The following is a 19,366-nucleotide window of genomic DNA, read 5'->3' as shown; positions in this document are numbered from 1 at the left end:
TTTAAGGGTTATGGTTAAGCATTTAGTTGTGATGGTTAAGGTAAGGGTAAGGGTAAGGGTCTATGAATGCATTATGTCTATGAGTGTAAACTGTGAGGAGATTCTGGCTTTGTGAGGACATTTAGGCTGGTCCTCACACAGGTTAAAGGTTAGGCATTTAGGCGTGATGGTTAAGGTAAGGGGCGAGGGAATGCCTTACTTTTTTTAAGGTTAAGACCTGGTTTTAGGGTTGGGTTAGGCACTTAGTTGTGATGGTTAAGTTTAGGGTAAGGGGTTAGGGAAGGTCTACGATGTGTCCTCACATGTTATAAAAACAAGGTTTTTGGCTGGTCTTCACACAGGTTAAGGGTTAGGCATTTAGTTGTTAAGTTAAGGTAAGGGGAAAGGGAATGCCTTATGTCTATGAGTGTCCTCACAAAGTATGTACGTGTGTGTGTGTGTGTGTGTGTGTGTGTGTGTGTGTGTGTGTCTCCTTTTCTTGCAATGCTATTGGCTAATGTTTAAGAAACCGGGAAAAATCATTTTGTATTTGGAGATGGTTTGAATTTTTTTATATATTATTTAAAACAAAACATAAAACAATAACAATCAAAGAAGATGCTGATTTTTGCACATGTTTTGCTTTATATGTGTGTGTGTGTGTGTGTGTGTGTGTGTGTGTGTGTGTGTGTGTCTCCCTTACATTCTCTCTATGGCCCAACAAACTCCAGCTGAGCAGCTTAGTGAGGGGAGGGCGTGGCTGGCAGGTGAGTGCAGCAGTGGTGTTTACCAGTTTAGTTAAAAAAAAAGTTAAAAAAATAAAAAATAAAATAGCACAGAGAGGCCGCGCAGCTGTGCAGACATCACTGCAGTGAGGAGTTCAGATGCAGAAAATGAAGGAAGAGTCGATGGCTGGATGTGACGCACGGGGGGTTTGGGGCGACAGCACAGCGCAGAGGTTCCAGGCGCGTGCAGACGTGGACGTTTCTGTCCTGTGCTGAGGAAGCTGTGGAAGCTGTGGAAGCTGTGGAAGCTGTGGCTGCAGAGACGGAACCATGTGATAAAACGGCATCAGTGGGCTTTTTGGGAGCATGAGGGCCGGCGACTATAACAACAACAAGTCCTGAGGCCCTACACAAGAGCCGGGTCTGCGTTAGAACTCCTCGTCGGGGATGACTGTGTGGAAGGGGTGGTCCCAGAACGTGGTGGTGATTCCGAAACCTGGAAGAGAAAAATGCGGGATTATTATGATGAAGATCAAGCACACGGGGTTCAGTCCATGAAATCAAGGGTTTCAACGGGGCCACCGAATTTCAAAATAAAAGCATTTGTGTTGATGTGGGCAGTGTTTCATGTGTTTTTGTGAGGCAGTTTCAGCGTGTGCAGTTTTCACATCTATGTCACAATTTAACTTCCATTCAAGAGTGCTTTTAAAAGGGGATAAAACCTATAGAGCAAGTTTAAATTGTTCAAAGAAACAGACTTTAGTCTAAACTGCTCTGGCATTCATTTTCATCCATGTAAAACTTTTATTTTCTTTCCTTTATTTCACTCCTTTCCATCAGTTTCTGTGATTGTATACGTCGTGAAGTATTTAACAAAGCTTTATTTATGCTTACTTAGGCCTGGCACATGTGGTATGGTACACACTACAGTGCTGAAGCACTCACCTGATCGCTGGTGTTCAAAGTGGTGTTTGACGTGGTAGGCCTTCAGGCTGTACATGTACGAGCCTCTCTTGGGCGCGCCGTAGTGAAGGTAGTAGTGGATCATGTCGTACACGACGTAGCCGCACAGTCCTCCGACGAACAAGCACAGCCCGATCATCTCTGGGAAGGTGCTGTGGAGGACGCCGTAGAAGCATCCCACCACTAAGGAGGCGAGGCCGGGCGGGAAGACCAGGCGAGAGCCGTCGAACGGAGACTGCGGGGGAAAATGCAGCCGGAAAATTCGAATGACTTGATTTTGAATAATCAATTTAGTTGAAGAATGAAATAGATCGACTGTTCGCTGCGGCCCAAATAATAAAAGCCAGTTTTATGATCGTCAGGAGACCTGCTCTGCTGATGATGATGATGATGATGATGTTCGTACCTTGTGGTGCTGCCCGTGCAGGAGGAAGTGCAGCGTGATGAGGTAGTAATTATGGGCTGGCGGTTTCATGTGAAAGACAAAGCGATGGATGCAGTACTCGATGAATGACCACAAGAACCAGCCCAGCAGAAACAGCAGCGGGAACGAGTACTTATGGATCGTGATGGAGAAATCTGGGAAGGCACGCACAGATGTTGACACACGTGCACGTGAAAATGACGTAACCAGTGAGTGTGTGTGTGTGTGTGTGTGTGTGTTACCTGAGGTGACGTCTATCCTGCTGTTGCCCTTGGCCAGCGTCGTGTAGCAGTACCAGCTGAGATATAACACGAGGGGCATCCACACCACTGGAACCCAGTACCTGTGGCAGGAAACCAGACAACCACCACTTTAACAAAGTCTCATCCTCACCCTCTCTCCTTAAAAAAAAAAGAGTTATCGTGGCATAAACTCAATGATTCTAGACTATGGCAGAACCATCTGCGCTCTTAAAATCGAAAATGAAATCAAAATACTTCGTAGTATCTTCTGCGGGATATTGTGATGTACGGATCATTTCAGTCGGGCGTGTGAATCACAGGTTACCTCGCGATACCAATAACGATTCTGTCATAATCAACATATTGCAAGACCATCACATAGCGATGCATCACCATATCTGTCCAAATGAAGAAAACAAAATGCCGTAAACTCGTTTACAATGAGTTTCCCCCTCATTGGCAGGGACTGTTTACTCTAGAGCGCCTTCATGTGTTCATTAATCTATTGATATTAGAGGAAGGAGGACGATATCTCACCAAATCACTATTTTGACCCACTCCAAGTTGTGAGACCTAAACATCAGTTAAAGTGCAGTAAGGGCTACAGCCAGTAGGGGGCAGCAGATGTGTCAAACACCCTTTGCCCTTGTTGTTTAAGGTGATTAAATCAGCTGTTGAAGTGATCAAATATAGAGATGGTATCATGGACTTTGTATCTTGGTAAGTGTCAGCTCATGAGGACGTAGGAAAAACCCGGTGCTCGTGCTGTCGCTGTAGCAAAAACAACGTTTATGAAGAGTGGAAGCACGTTTATTTAGCTATTATTTGAGTTTCAGTACAAATTCTACTGCACAATACGATTAAAGCACTCACAAGAAGATGATTGTGGTTATTTTTAATATATATATTCTATTTACAAAGCAGAATTCCTCCTTTTTCTTTTTACTTAAATGTAATACTTAAAAAGTGAGACAATTTCAGAGGTTAAATATAACAATACTCATAGTTATTCCATGTATGAACAACAGCCACTAACACATCAGAGGTGCAGACTTTAAAGATTTAAATTAAGCTGAAACCTCTATTAATTTTCATCAAACCCAACAAACTCCTGCAGAACACTACAGTATTTTCTTTTACATGTTCTCCAGTTTTCAATCTTTTATAATATAAAAAATGTACAGTAAATAAATGTGACGTGGTCTTACCAGGAAGTCTTGGTGCCGGCCTCCAGCAACGGGTTTCCAAACAGTCTGATGGGTCTGTCGACGGGCTGGTGAACCCACGCGTCATATTTCTCCCCGAGGTGACCCACCTGCCACGCCAGAGGCTTCCGCCAGTCCACCAGATCCTGCACACGCACCCAACAACACACAGAAATCAGGTCAAACACCAGCGCTGTCAAAACTGGCAACCCATAATGAGACATTCCATTGTAATTATAACATTATTCATTATTTTGCATCATATACAGCATACAGTATGTTTTTAGTGTGAAGTATACATATGAAAACAAAGACTCTTACTTTGAAATGATGTGGAAATATCATCATGAATACCTTATTTTGTGACATCATGATGGAATATTGTGTTTAGGGCTGCAAAAATGTCATAAAATGTTGAAAAATGTTGATTGTTGTTTACCAAAACCTGGAAATGATTTGTCTACAGGCCAAAAGGATTAAAATTTTAATGATTTCTTTTGTTGTATAGAGCAAACAAACCAGAAAATATTCACATGTAAGGAAAATAAGAAAACTTGTTTTAATTAGTGAAAAAAGAACTGACTTATTAAATGAATATAATAATTGATTAATCGCTCGATCCTGAACTGTTGTTTATTCCAACTTTTTTTATTTTCCATCTACACTGGCCCCCTCTTGACCAGACTAATGGGGCCCCAGGTCAACTGAATTTTAACACCCCTGCTCTTCACTGTATTGGGTAAAGAGTCACTTTACTCCAGCAGGAGGCAGCAGAGAGCCAACACCTTTAGAACAACACAGGAACAGAGCAAACCAGGAAATGAGCGTTCATCTGTCTCGCTTGACAATCTGCAGCTTTACCTCCGTGTCGCTGAATTTGAATACAGTTTTATTTTCATGACGAGTCCAAAGGCCAGAGCGTGATGTTTGTTTTGGTTTTTTTTAACAAGCTCCTCATGCTTCAGAGAACGGCACACGTGAGGCACTGACACGTGTAAACATGTAAACAAACATGTAAACAATGGAGCTTCAGACTGGTCTGTGGTCGGGTCTGAGGTGTTTGAGCAGAAACATCAACTACTTCTGCAGCGTCACATGCTGATCACACAGGAAGTGGCTCTGATGGCCCTGAGGGTGAGGATAACGGTCTCAGGCACCTGAGGCTGATCAAGTGCTAATTACACACACACAGACCAGACAAGTGAAAACCATGATGAAGCGGAATATTTAATGTATATGTATAATGTCTTTCAAGTGGTAAAGGCATCAGTAGTAGACTGTGGTAGTAGATAAGTCATCCCTCGGCAATACATTTGCATTTTAGAAGCTGAAAAAAAATCAGAGAAACTTCCTTTAATTATTGAACACTCAAACACTCAAACTGATTCATCAATTATTAAAATAGTTGACGCTTCATTTAGTAATTGATTAATAATGAATGAATCGCTGCAGGCCGAGACTTGATACCACCTTACTGCGACTGACACCAATATCAGACAATTATTTTGCTTCCAAGGATGAAATTAGTTAAGTTATAATGTCATTTTATTGTTTATTTTTCACAGTAAGATTTAGGTGATTTTTTCAATTTTATATCAACTTTTTTTTTTAAACGAGATTTCTGATTGTCTCAGTTGCTTCATGTGAATATTTTCTTCATGTCTTTGCTCCATATAACAAAGAAATCATTAAAAACGTCATCATTTCCAGGTTTGACAAACACGTTTTAACGTTTTCTGACATTTTATGGACTAAACAATTCCTCGATTAATCGTGAAAATAATCGACACATTAATCCACTATGGAAATAATCGTTCATTTTTTTAAGTGTCACAATGTATGATTTCAACCTTCAGATAATGTCTCCAAGACAGTGGCTCGACAGTGGCCACTGTTTTACTCGCATTAGCGAGTATAAATAAAAGTGTGTGACTTCTAAAAATGTATAACATATAAAACAAAATATGGCCAGTGTGTCAAAAACTCTCAAACTTAACCAAATCTTAGACTAAAACCAGAACTTAACTCTGAAAAAGCCCTTTAAAGTTGTCTGCGACATTTAATGTCCCCACAAAGATAGGTTTGTACGTACACACACACACACACACACACACACACACACAGCTATTCCTCTCAGGAAACTGCATTGACTGCCATTCATTTGGACAGCCTGAACAAAGCCTTATCTTTAACCTTAACCTTAACGAGTTAATGTATAACCTTGACCTTAATCTAACCTTAGTTCAAATCTTTGCTAAAGAAATGAGGTTCTGCCTCATTAGAACCAGGTTTTGGTCTCCATGAGGACTACTGGTACAGTGTTTATGCCAGAAAACACACACCTTTATCTGGAGTAACCACATTAAATGTGGGGTATTATTTAGTTTGACTCAGATTTGTACTTATTTTGTTAATTTTAGTTTGTATAATTTCTCATTTGGTGCACGATCACCACGTTACTTTGAATGGTTCACTAAGGTTTTCCTTCAATTCAGTTCCTTTCATGCACAGAACTCATTAACTTTGCTTTAAAATGTTCTGCATACAGAGAAATCATATATATATATATATATATATACATACATATATATATATGTATGTATGTATATATGTATATATATATATATATACATATATATATACATACATACATATATATATATATATACACATACATATATATGTATATATATATATACATATATATGTATATATACATACTGTATATATATGTATATATACAGTATTTATATGTGTGTTTGGCACATCGCGGCTTTCGTTACCGACATCAGAGGCACAATGGAGCTGGAGAACATTGATGGACGCACTGATGCTCAGCAACAGAGCAAACAAGATGGACTGGTTTCACTCTGTCATCATCATCACAGCTGAGTCTGTGCGAGGAGGTCTGCTGCTGATGTAACCGGTGACAATCACACCAGCAGGTTTTTTAATTCATGACGCAGTCATTCTGTGTGTGTGTGTGTGTGTGTGTGTGTGTGTGTGTGTGTGTGTGTGTTCCTAAAGTCCCTGTTTACTCAGGGACTTGTCTTCCTTACGGGGACAAAAATCAACTCCCCATAACGTTAATGTCTACATTTAAAGGTGAAGACATGTTTTTAAACGTTAGGCTGAGGTCAGGGTTAGGATTTAGCCAGTAGTAGTTATGGTTAAAGTCTTATTTCTACAGGTACAAGGACGCATTATTCAAGTTTGAATGAAAATGAAACTGTATTCATGTGCGTGTGTGAATAACAGTAACCCTTAATATCTGCCAAAAAAGATAGCATAGACTGATACTGGTCAAAATCACTGGCTCGGATATCGGACAGATACAATTGTGAAAATCTAATAACATCCAAAAATCTTTTAAACAGCGCATGCTCGACTACACACAGACTGTAAAAATATAAAAAGCAACAGCATTTTAGCTGAGTCATGTTGTGGGCTGTTTATTTCTTATTTATGATTTATTTATTCATAGCTTAATAAAATAACTAAAATGACTCAGTTCACACTGTAGTTTGTGATTTCCATCCCTAAATGTTCAGGTAAAGCATTTATTGACTAACTGTGCCTCTGAGATTAAGTCAAAAAAGTGCATGTCCATTATAATCTCAAATGAAACTGTGAAATTCGATCCTGTTTAGATGAGATGACACGGGGGAAACACATGGTGGGGTGAATGAGTGAAGGGGTGAATGAGTGAAGGGGTGAGGTTGGTTGTGACTGTGAGTCCAACAGTGTGAGAACTTCAGGGTGAACAAACACACGTATGAGGAGGTGAATAACCTGACGACCGTTCCACTCTTCATCTAAACTGATCACCAGTGTGCACACACACACACACACACACACACACACACACACACACATATCAGGACTCCCACATCAAATTCAATGACTTTTCGAGGGGTTTCCAGGACCAATTCCCTAAAATTCAAGGACCAAATGTGCTGACATAGCCTAAGATTGGAGGGCAACGTGTAAGAGCGTCTTCGTCCACGATGACAAGTGATTGTCCTCGGGATCTTGGGTCAAAGTCAGTCTTTGTAATTTTCCTTGGAATTGTTCATTACCCAGGCATCATGTGGTCATTCGCTCTCTCTGCTTAACTTTACTTGCTCATTGTTCTGCGCAGAATCTCACAGTAGGTGGCGCCGTAACAAACAAGCGAGACATTTAAACACTTAAATATCAACTTGTTTCTTGCTAAATTCAAGCACATTCAATGACTCATGTCTATTTCGGGCCACACGAGCATAACCAGTTCATGTGTCACTTCAACCTTATCAAAAATCAAATATTATCCCTAAAGTTACACCAGTTCCTTTAGATATGAGGTTCTTCATCATGAGGACCAGGTTTTTGGTCTCCATGAGGAGTAGTGGTCCTGACAGGGGACAGTGTTTATGCCAGAAAAGGTCACTCAGAGGTCACAAATAGACAACAACACACCTTATCCAGGTCTACAGGGCTGCAGAGGTTGTACGGGGAGTTCTCATCCTCGTCTTCCACCTTGGAGTCTGTCTTCTTTCCTTCCGTCTCTTCCGTCTCCTTCCTCCTCTCTCTCAGAGTCTGCCAAAAAACGTAGGACAACGTCTTATCATCTCATTCAATTTGATTTTATTATAAATAATGTAAATATTAACACACTTAGATTTAATTATGTATTTTACGTGAGTGAGCGTGTGTGTGTCAGTCTTTTATTTATTTAAATTTATAATCTTCAACCTTTGAACCCCCTTTTATACGCCTGGAAAACACCACTACGATCCTCGGTGAGTCACCAATTCTGAAGCAGAACAGTATTTGGGCAAACCTTGATTCAATAAATGCATGAGGGTCAATCATTGATCTGACGTGTTTGCTCAGTTTCTTATTTTAAAATGTGAATTAATGCAGGTAAAGGTCGAGCTGAACACAACGGGGCTTTAATGTGATGCGTGAGCACAGCAAAGAGAGGTGCCATATCTAGATGTAAGAATTTCAATGGAAATATTGGTGAGCCAACAAAACATGGGTGACAAAGGATGTGGTTTCTTTGGCTGCTGCACACACACACACACACACACACACACACACAGACTGGACGCTTTGCATGTTGCTCATAATTGTTCAGTCATTCTGTGAAACTAAAACCACACGGTCAAAGTTTTCAAAGTCCACCGCGTCACACGTTTGTGACGTCAGCCACGATTGCCTGATCTCGAAAGTTGTGTTATCTTGGACAAAAAGGGGGCAGACCCATTTTTTGGACAATTCTACAGCCTTAAAAATCAAAAATAATCATGATCAGGTCATAAGAGAGTCAAGGGTGGGAAAGATTTCAGCAAATCTGAACGTGTGACGACCCAAAGAATATGTCCTGTGACACATTTCTGGTTCCCCGACCCCAGTTTTTGAGAATTAATGTTAATATAGCAACGGCAAACTAGAAAAGAAGTAACGCCGTTTACGTCAACGCTAAAATACAGTGACGTAAAAAGGCCGAGCAAAGTCACAGGAGGCAAATTTACTCTCACTCATACCCGGGTATGTTACAGCAGAAACAGTATTTCTAATTTTAGTATTAAGTACGACCAGAGGAAGCTTGCGTACCACTGGAGGTACACGTACCACAGTTTGGGAACCATGGCACTAAGTAGTCTGAATATATGGACCAAAAAAAAAAATCTGCTTCCCTGTTGTTAGTAACAGTGACATTCAGGGATGAACGATTTTGAATTCTTATCTAATTGCGATTATTTTGACAGAAATTGTGAAAATATGAGTTTTTAACTCGTAATTATTCTCATTTTCATTGAAAAACACATACTTAAAATGATTACTGTGTGATATTTGTGCAGATCTGTGAGAAACAAAGACACATTTGAACAAATATTGCACCGTATTGCGATTTCGCTAAACTTTGATTAATTGGTGACATGTCATAAATCTCTCCCATCTCTGTTGTGTAACTGGCCACAGATGCTTTAGCTCGTCATCCTGAAATATTGAACATCTGGCAGTGTTCAGACTCACAACTACACACACACGCATAAAAATTAAGCACACACACACACACGTGTGCACGGATCCCCTATGGTTTGTCGCAAACTTCACCTTGGCAATTCAACACCCGCAGATGCAACACGACACCGTCTTGTTATCACGCCGCGCTAAAACGAAACAAAGCAACAAAAAAAAGCAAAGAGAGCGTGAAATTGTCCTGAAGGATTTAATGAATGGAACTCTGACGTGTGGTAATATGAGCGCCACACTTCTGTGGTCACGTGAGCTCGTCCACAATAAACACAGGAAGGAATACGTTTTTATGAAGTAATAATTACAGATGATATTTATTCATTATTTATTACAGATATATATATTCAATGACAGATGATAATTACAGAATAAAAAGAAAAGAAAGTTTGTGAAGCATTTCTTTTTTACTATTGTGATCCACTAATTATTTACAAGTTTTAATAACTCATAATTGGAGATGAAATGACAGTTTTGAGCATTTGTGTTATTCATATACTTTATATTTGAGTAAATACAATATTTTGCTGCCCGATACATTCATTTAAAAATGTTATAACAACACATTTGTGCTGAGTCATTTTTCAAAGACATAATTCTCTTGTAAAGACTGTAAATGTTCTTCTCCCAAAAAGAAGAAGAAACAAACAGCCCAAACATGACTCAGCTAAAATGCTTTTGCTCATTTTGATTTAGGTTTGTTTACAGTCTGTGACATCGTGAAGCATTTTTAAACCACTTTCTTTGTTCTACGGAGCAAAGAAACCAGAAAATATTCACATTTAAATTGAACAATTTTGGTTTTCTTCAGTTTCTTCAGTCTTCAGTTAGACAGATATCGTGATGTATCACTACATGATTGTCTTGCAATAGATACTGTATCGATTATCACGGAGTCGTTGTATCGTGATGTTATTGGTATCGTGGCCCATGTATCGTAAGTCCTCTATGGAGAGTGGAACTGTTTTCCTCTGCATGCTACAGGCTGTTTACCTTTTTCAGTCACTATCTGCTTTGTCACATGTTTCGTTGCTTTGATAAGTTGTTGTTCTGCTCTTTGATGTTCGGGAATTGCCTCAGAAATAAGGATGAATGGATTTTTAAATGAATCGTGATAGCTTTCTGATTTGTTTCCCCGCTTCTTAAATGTGAACGTGTTTCTTTTGCTGCATTTAACAAAGGAATCATTAAAACAGAATCTTTTTTTTTCCACGTTTGGAAACCACTGATCAACATTTTTCTCAATTCATTGAGAAACTTATTGACAGATGAATCTATTATTAAATGAATTGTTATATTTGCAGGCTTGGACTTTAGTAAGTAAGTGAGGTTTATTTCTTTAGCACACAACAATCTTCTGTAGTTGTGAGGTCTTTTTTCTCAGAATGTCATAAATCCCAAATTGAAAAGCACAAGTTGGTGCTGACATATGTAGAATTACAAGTACACACACACACACACAGAGTGTGTTGAAAGCAATCAGCAGACACACCCATTGTCTCCGTCGCAGCAGCCATGGCCTACGTGAGCCTGGGAGTAATTCCTGAATCTGATGTTAAAGGTTACTCTCCTTCTCTCTCTGTCTGTCTGCACAATCAATGCATTCTGCAGGTGTGGTGTGTTTGGGGAGGTGTGGCCTGTATCAACAATATGAAAATCCCACCAGGTTGTCACTGAAACAGGACAAGCAGCTTAGAGTTATTTGGCCAGACTCAGTGGAGTGGATGAGTGCGCTGGTGATCCTGAATCCTGTTTGCTGTGACTGTGTTTCTGGAGGCTTATTGTACAAAGTGTGTTAATGTCCTAAAAAAATTCAATAAATAAAAATGAAAACACAACCTGCTGCCCCACAAAATTAAGTAAGAAATACCTCGACAAAAATAAAAGTGATTGATTTAGTCATTGATTAATCGTTGCAGTTCTACTAACAACTTCAATGACAAGAACAACAACATAAAAAAATAAAGACCTCGTGACTGAGATTATTAATTTATCGGAACAGTGTTCTAGTGTCTCTTTTCTTGATAGAAATGCCCCCTGGTGGCCATTTAAGAGAAGACAGCTTTCAGACACCTCAGCGTTTGCTTCATTTAACACTGGTCTCAAAATACAGTATATATGCAACAAAGGAGCATGTGACATATTTGAGGAGTCCTGTTGACATGGTCGTCCTCTGGTTCACTTACATTACTGATTTATATGATTACACAGCAGGGCTTCACAATATACACATACAGTATATGTATATGTATATGTATATGTATATGTACAGTACACCTCCTCAATGGTCAGTGTGTTTGTTTAAAACACTGGCGACCACAAATCTGCACACACACACACACACACACACACAAACACACACACACCCTGTTACAGATTATTATGCCCACTGTGCAACACAGAGCTCAACTCTCCATGGGGCTGAGAGTGGAAACAATGAGGTAAATAGGATCTGAATTCACACATCGACCCATCAGAACAACACAGTGAGAGAAAAAAACAAAAAAAAATAAAAATAAATATGTGTTTGCTCATTAAAATCATCCCTTCAAGTATCAACGGGTCGTTCTGCTACACCCAGCATTCAGATTATGTGAATATGTGATTTGTGTACATGAATACACATGAATAAAAAGAAAAGAAAGTTTGTGAAGCATTCATTTCTTTTTTACTATTGTGATCCACTAATTATTTACAAGTTTTAATAACTGGATAATAATAATTGGAGATGAAATGACAGTTTTGAGTGGGAAAAGTGAGCATTTGTGTTATTCATATACTTTATATTTGAGTAAATACAATATTTTGCTGCCCGATACATTCATTTAAAAATGTTATAACAACACATTTGTGCTGAGTCATTTTTCAAAGACATAATTCTCTTGTAAAGACTGTAAATATTCTTCTCCCAAAAAGCAGAAGAAACAAACAGCCCAAACATGACTCCGCTAAAATGCTTTTGCTCATTTTTATTTAGTTTTTTTTACAGTCTGTGACATCGTGAAGCATTTTTAAACCAGTATCAGCCCGATATCGATACTGACCGATACCGCTGCCCTGATTTTCACGTCAATTTATCAGAAAAACGTAATTTGTGCCAAATCACAAGACATATTATCTCAAGACACTTAAGATGGAAAGATTTCACGATTATTATAGAGAGAGAAATAGAAACGTGCCAGTTTGCGCCATGACCAAGCAAAAATACAGTTGATAATTATGATATAACGACATCATTTTTGGGGTTTTAGACTTCTCAGATTCAGAAAAGGTGTAAACAATTGGTTATTAGTGAAAGAACTGAATTTATTTTAGAGCAGATTTATTATTGATTCCTATGTGTGTGTGCTTGTTTTAATGTCACATGATTTCACTAAAAAGGAACACAGTGTCACAAGAGGTTTGGAGAAGAGGAACAGTGAGGAATAATTAAATAACATAATACTTACTGGTGTTGGTTAATAATGTTTAAAAATGTAACTGTGAAAAGAGAACTTTAAAAAAGGAAATGTGTCTTCTTTTTTTTTAAACCTATTTTCTGCCAGTGTCTCCAGACTGATGAAATTCTGATACTGAAACTGAACAATTTAACACCAAACAATCATATTAGAGGAAGTGTATGGAGAACTGTGGAAGGAGAATACAAATATACAATCCCAATTCAATGCATTCAAAAGTTGTTTTATTATGAAGAGTGTAAAACTACAGTGTCATCGCAATGTTGAAAAATGAGCGTAATCAACATGAAATGATATTATTTGCTCATTTTACACAGGTTTATTTATATCAAATTATGATTTGACATTTAATTAAACAGGAAGTTAGATACATACTGGAAATGATGGTTAGCTGCAGGTTTCAGTAGAGTTGTAATTTATGTATTATGAGGTTTTCCATTACACTCTTAAGGATGTGAATGTTTATAGGAACAAAATGTAAATGGATGACCTTTGTGTAACAGAACAATAACTAAATCAATCTGTGCTGATGACACACTGTCCTCTGTATGTGTAGAACCGCTCTGTGACTTCCTGAAAATGTACCACTATCTGAGGTCGTGATATAATGATGTTTGGTAACATCACATATTACAGTCTTATTAATAATAATAATAATAATATAAACTAAGTACCAGTGAATGTGTCCTCTGAGCAGGACTGTGTTCTAATAATCATTAATTATATATAATTATATTGTTGCCCATATTTTTATGCTACTCACAAATACTGGGGCCAAAGAAAAGTGTCAAAATGCAGTTGTTAGTGTTTAAGTATCATGTTCGAAAAACAAATACTAACTGAAAAAATAAAGTGTTGAAAACCATTTTGGTCGTCTGGCAACTATACTTTTAAATAAATGTTCTATAATTTGTTTAAATGAGATAATACACAGGCTGTGGGTGGGAATCACAGTGTGCCTCGCGACACGACACATGGTCCACGATAAGGCTGAACGATTTTGAATAAATATCTAATTGCGATTATTTTTGACAGGAATTGCGATTTCGATATGATTCACGATATCACAGGGAAGCGGCATTTTTACATCATTATCCTCATTTTCATTGGAAAAACATGTTTAAAATGATTCCTGTGTGGTATTTGTACATATCGGTGAGGAACAAACGTGTTCTCTTCAGTGTGTAGAATAAGATCATAACATCTAAAATGATATTTTGACACACATTTAGGCTTTAACAGATATTACGCCTCCTGCGATTTGAAAATTGCAGTACGCCGTATTGCGATTTTGATAAAATTACGATTAATTACGATTAATTACGATTAATGGTGGATGGAGCAACGAAAGGCGACGATATATCACCAAATCCATATTTGCCATGGCAACACACACATGGCAACACACCAACTGTGTCCAAGGGAGGAGAGGACTTAACTTATCTCACCCTCACATGTCCCCCTTTATGCTCTCTGACTCACACACGTGTCCGTCCTTGTGCCGGCCGGCTGCGTCTAAAGCCAGAAAGCTTAAGAACAAACAAGCAGTCGTTAAGTAAACAACGAGACACGGACGAGCGAGCGTCATTAAGCCATTGTTGTGCCTCGTCAGGAGTGCATGTGTAGTACTTCTCCGGGGCCTGAGATGAGACAATGAGTGTCATGTCAGTGCTGTTGACATTACTCTTAGCCCATGTCGACCCATTGTTATGTGGAGAAAGATGGCAGTTCACTGCGTTATAGCGATGCGTGGAACATTAAAAGAGCCTTTTGTTGTCGTGTTGTAGATAAAAATGTTGCATGGCAGGGTAATAGAGATGCAGCAGGTGTGACTAATGACTGTGCAGAGACGGGGAACGTACACACGCCGAGCAGCAAAAGTTTGGTATCTTGCACGTAATGCAGGTGGACATTCATGCTTTTTGATGCAATATAGGATTAAAAACATTACATTACATGACATTACATGTCATTTAGCAGACGCTTTTATCCAAAGTGACTTACAATAAGTGCATTTAAACACACACACACTAACGTTTATTCATAATCTTAAAGTTAATGCCAGATGACCACCGTCCGGAATCTGCCTCGAAAATGCAAAAAGTGGAAAAAAAAAAAAAAAAAAAAAAAAAAGGAGGGAGAGTCGCTGAATATTCTAAAAGGCCAGAGGAGTCAAACATAAGAGGGGCTGTGTGTGTTCTTGTAGGAGGACAAATGGACAAGAATGAGAGACAAAAAACAAAGGAGATGTGAGAGGACGGCAGCGATGTGGCCTGGTACCATCACAACACAGGAACTACTCTGCAGCAGCAGCAGGAGCAGCAGCAGGAGGAGGAGGAGGAGGAGGAGGAGGAGGAAGAGATTTTTGTAACCAAACACATTTTTGGTTAGAACCACAATGAGCTGTTCTGCTTTCTGGTGGTTCAGTCTATCAGATAAGAGCTGTTCTACATTGGAACAAGAGCCACAACACAGGGAACGCTCCAATCTAGGGTAACTTTCTCTGTCATACTGCCAAGCCCCGGTTAAATATCAATAACAAAAAATAATATAATAATAAATAATAATAATAATAATAAATAATTTTCTTTTGTGCCTTAGGGTGTTAAGATAATAACAGTCAACCAATAAATACAAATTATGTGACGTGCAAACGTAACCAAGCAATGTTAAAAGATTTAGTAATCCGATTTTAGTCAGACTAAGACAATAGTAAACATGTTAGTCCAATTAAAATCAAACTATTCTTAGTTGGACATAACAAACCTGGATAATTCGATTGTACACACTCTGACTATAAACTATAAACTGAACCACGGGGGCTCTCTCCACTCTGCCAGCCAGGCTTGGGCCTCCTCTGCCCGGGCACACAGCTGCCATACTGTCCTTTACCTCCCTGGAGCTCCACTCTGAAGTGAGCCACGTATAAACTGAACCACATACAGAACCGCAACATGATCCATCTCACCATTAGTCAACAGGAAACGGATTCAAAATTATGCAAATTATGGAGGCGGAGTCAAACATACACGGCCAATAAATCCCTTAAGCAGTTCCTCGGAAGTGAGGTTCTGCCTCATTAGGACCAGGTTTTGGTCCTGACAAGGTCAGTGGTTATGCCAGAAAATGGACTAAAGAGGAAACAAATACAGATTATACTTATGCTTGATTTAGTTAACAACATTCTTCTTACTTGTCATCAGGTTGTACGTCTTTATTTGTATTATCATTATCCTTCCATTTCTCTTACTCTACCAACAATCAAAGATCTTTATCATCCCACTCAGTTTATTTGTCCCACTGCTTGTGTTAAACGACGGCCTTCGACTGTAAATCATTCCTTCACCTTGGATATAAATTTTAGAGCATCTGCTGTCATTTGGTTTATTTCACCTGCACGACTTTTTTTTTACTGTGTTGTTTACGACTGGTTATAGGGAGAGAGTGCAGGGACAAAGGGTGGAGGAACGGTGTGTGAGGCAAAGGTTGTGCGTGTGTATGTAAGTAAACCTGATCGTTGTTGGTTTGTAGAGTCGAGATTTCTGTTTGGTGACAATAGCGGTGCATTCACTGAACTCGGGCAACTCTGTTTCCTCCCAAATCAAACTCAAAGTTTCAAGAGTTTCAAACAAACCACATCAGATGCTGACTTACAGTCCCTCCTGAAGATGATCCCGCTAACTAGTCATAATAAGACTTCCCAAATCAAACTTCCCAATCAGTCAAATAAATGTCAGATAATTAAGTAAAGTAAATATGTAACACATTCACATCCATCTGAAAAATAAAATTCTATTCTATCCTATTTCTAACTCTCGGAGTGTCTTTGGCGTCATTAAATATCATTTGTTATCACGGTAAAGTTTAGTGCAACTACAACTGGATATTGGACCTACGTGAACTTCCTTATCGCCAAAAAATGTTTTAAAAATCAGTAGTAAAATTTTCAAAGCAGTTTATTTCCAGTCATAACTGCAGGACACTTCACCCCACGTTGCTCCTGACGGCTGCGAGTGAGAATGACGGGAAAAAATGTGCGATCGATGAAACAAAACTGTCAAAACTGTTGTGTGAAGCAGCTTTGAGGGGTCATCAAGTGCTTTATAAATACAGATCATTTATGTTCTGTCACTGTACTATTTCTACAATGACACACCAACTAAATTGGAGGATTCCTGCTGGATTTTTGTAAACATGACATCAAAAGAGCGGCGGCGGCAGCAGCAGCAGCAGCAGCAGCAGCTGCAGCAGCAACGACAGCAGCAGCAGCAGCAGCAGTGCTTCTGGTCTCTGGTTACTTCTCGGGATGACACTGACAACACCCAGAGCTGGACCCCCGCCCACCAACACATCATCTTTTAGTCAAATACACCACACATTTTATCTGTATTTCAACTATGGTGATTTTGTGGTCAGGTGCTCTCATATATGTGCCACCAGGAAGTGGAGTCTGGCGTCAGCCTCACTTGTTTGAGGTTTCACATTTGCCTCTCGTTCTTTCCATGACAGGTGGGCCAGAGCACAGCGTACACAAATATGCACAGTAAAGTCATTATTAGTAGAGATATTTACTGCACTTGTTGTTTGGTCCATAAAATGTGTTAAAGAAAAAATGTTTCCCAAAACAAAAAATGTTCTCTAATCTCTTGTTTTGTCTACAAACCATGACTTTAATGATTTCTTTGTTATATGGCATGAAGAAATCAGAAAATATTCACATTAAAGAAGCTGAGAAATTAGAGGCTTGGACCAATTAATGGATTATCAAAATAGTCTAGTGACAATAGGGTCAATTTCTTATGTCCATAATGGACTTCTTAAGGAGTCACCCCCTGTTGGCCATTCAAGAGAATACATGTTTTCAGTACTTCTGTATTGGCTTCATTTATAGTCTCAGGTCAAATTTTGTGCTTGTGCATCACAACTTGCTTAAAAAAGTATAAAAATTGCTTCTTTTTTTTTTTACAAAGGTATGTTTGTGAGGGTGTGTCGGACTCAGCAGCACTTCCCTGGTAAGATGCGTGTGGAGAGACGAAGGGTTAAAGTTCAGAGACACTGCGGCAGGTTTGATAACAACGTTAAACCATGAGCTCTGAATACACACTCACACACACAACGTACACGTCTCACACACACAGTCATGAGCAACTGAAAGTCTTTGGAACTCTATTTGACGTACATGTCTCAGTAAAGTATCACATCTTGGGTTAAAGTAAAATATTTCCATAATCGATTAATCTGTCGATTCTTTTCTCATTTATTATGTACTTGTTTGGTCCATAAAATGTTAAAAAATGTTCTCAAAAGTCTTTTTTTGTCCACAAACCAAAATGAATCTGTTTTAGCAAAGAAACCAGAAAATATTCACATTTAGGAAACTGAAAAATCAGGGAGCGTAGCCTTAAAAAAAAACACTTATACTGTATCAGCCAATATATCGATTGTCAAAATAGTTGATGATTAACTTCTTTACAATAAAGAAAGTTACTCATGATTTTTGAGTAAAACACACACAGAGAGAGAGAGAATGTGATCACGTTGTGATTTATGACACAATCATAAGTCAGTGCCACGCACAGCGTTTTCAGAGTGATAACAATGAGCCTGGTGTCAGGAGGGATGTCACATGACTGTGTGTAAAGGTTGAACGCTCACATGGAGGGAGATAAAACCATGCGCACACACACACACACACACACACACACGCCTCGCCACTAATATTCAGCCACAGACACAATCGTATTTCACCTGGAATTCAACTCATTGCACAACCGCACTTATCCAAAGGCTGAAAAGGTTCACCACTCCCAAAATAAGCCAACCACACACGTCTGGGATTGGAACGAATAAATATGGCCAAACCCTGTGTGATCTCTGAGTGTTTGTGGTTAACAAGAGTGGACAGAAAAGGAGTGGTTTGATGTGATAATCTCATTATTAACTATCACATGTTGTGGTGGTAACTTCCTTCCCCCTGATGCAGGCGTTGTAACACCAATACAGAAACACCAATAATGAAACAATAATGAGTGACTGGAGGACTGTGATTGGGGCGGTTGGGGTCCAACCTGTCTGCTCTGAGGTTGTGAGGTTATTAAAATGATATCTGTGCCTGCTGGAAGACATTTGTAGTTAAGATTCAAGCAGTGGTGCACAAGCACACTCTGAGCTCTGAGGACCTGGGACCTCCACCAGCACCTGCTCCTGTTGTGTCTTCATGGACAACAAGATGTAAGGCGGTACAAACTCTGGTAACTTCATCTGTTCTTAGGTGGGAAGAAGTTCGGGTTCAGACGGAGACACGTGGCCCGAGCCAAAGGGTAAAGAAGACGGAGCAGATGATCAA

The 19,366-nt window shown here is 39.1% G+C and overlaps 1 protein-coding gene across 1 annotated transcript in view; it reads right to left on the bottom strand.

The window, feature by feature from the left end:
* Nucleotides 1-520: 520 nt before the first annotated feature.
* Nucleotides 521-19,366, bottom strand: part of fa2h (fatty acid 2-hydroxylase) — a 31,828-nt gene continuing 12,982 nt past the window's right edge. Inside the window, exons 2-7 of the mRNA XM_058646626.1 lie at nt 7,997-8,116; nt 3,542-3,684; nt 2,334-2,434; nt 2,074-2,246; nt 1,650-1,902; nt 521-1,200 (exon numbers count right to left, since the gene is read on the bottom strand). Coding sequence (XP_058502609.1) covers nt 1,133-1,200; nt 1,650-1,902; nt 2,074-2,246; nt 2,334-2,434; nt 3,542-3,684; nt 7,997-8,116 — 858 coding nt within the window. The 3' untranslated portion in view covers nt 521-1,132. The remainder of the gene's footprint in view (nt 1,201-1,649; nt 1,903-2,073; nt 2,247-2,333; nt 2,435-3,541; nt 3,685-7,996; nt 8,117-19,366) is intronic.

The sequence above is a fragment of the Solea solea genome, chromosome 12 (assembly GCF_958295425.1).
Source record: "Solea solea chromosome 12, fSolSol10.1, whole genome shotgun sequence".
Taxonomy (NCBI): Eukaryota; Metazoa; Chordata; class Actinopteri; order Pleuronectiformes; family Soleidae; genus Solea; species Solea solea.
This window is presented reverse-complemented; position numbering and strand designations above follow the sequence as displayed.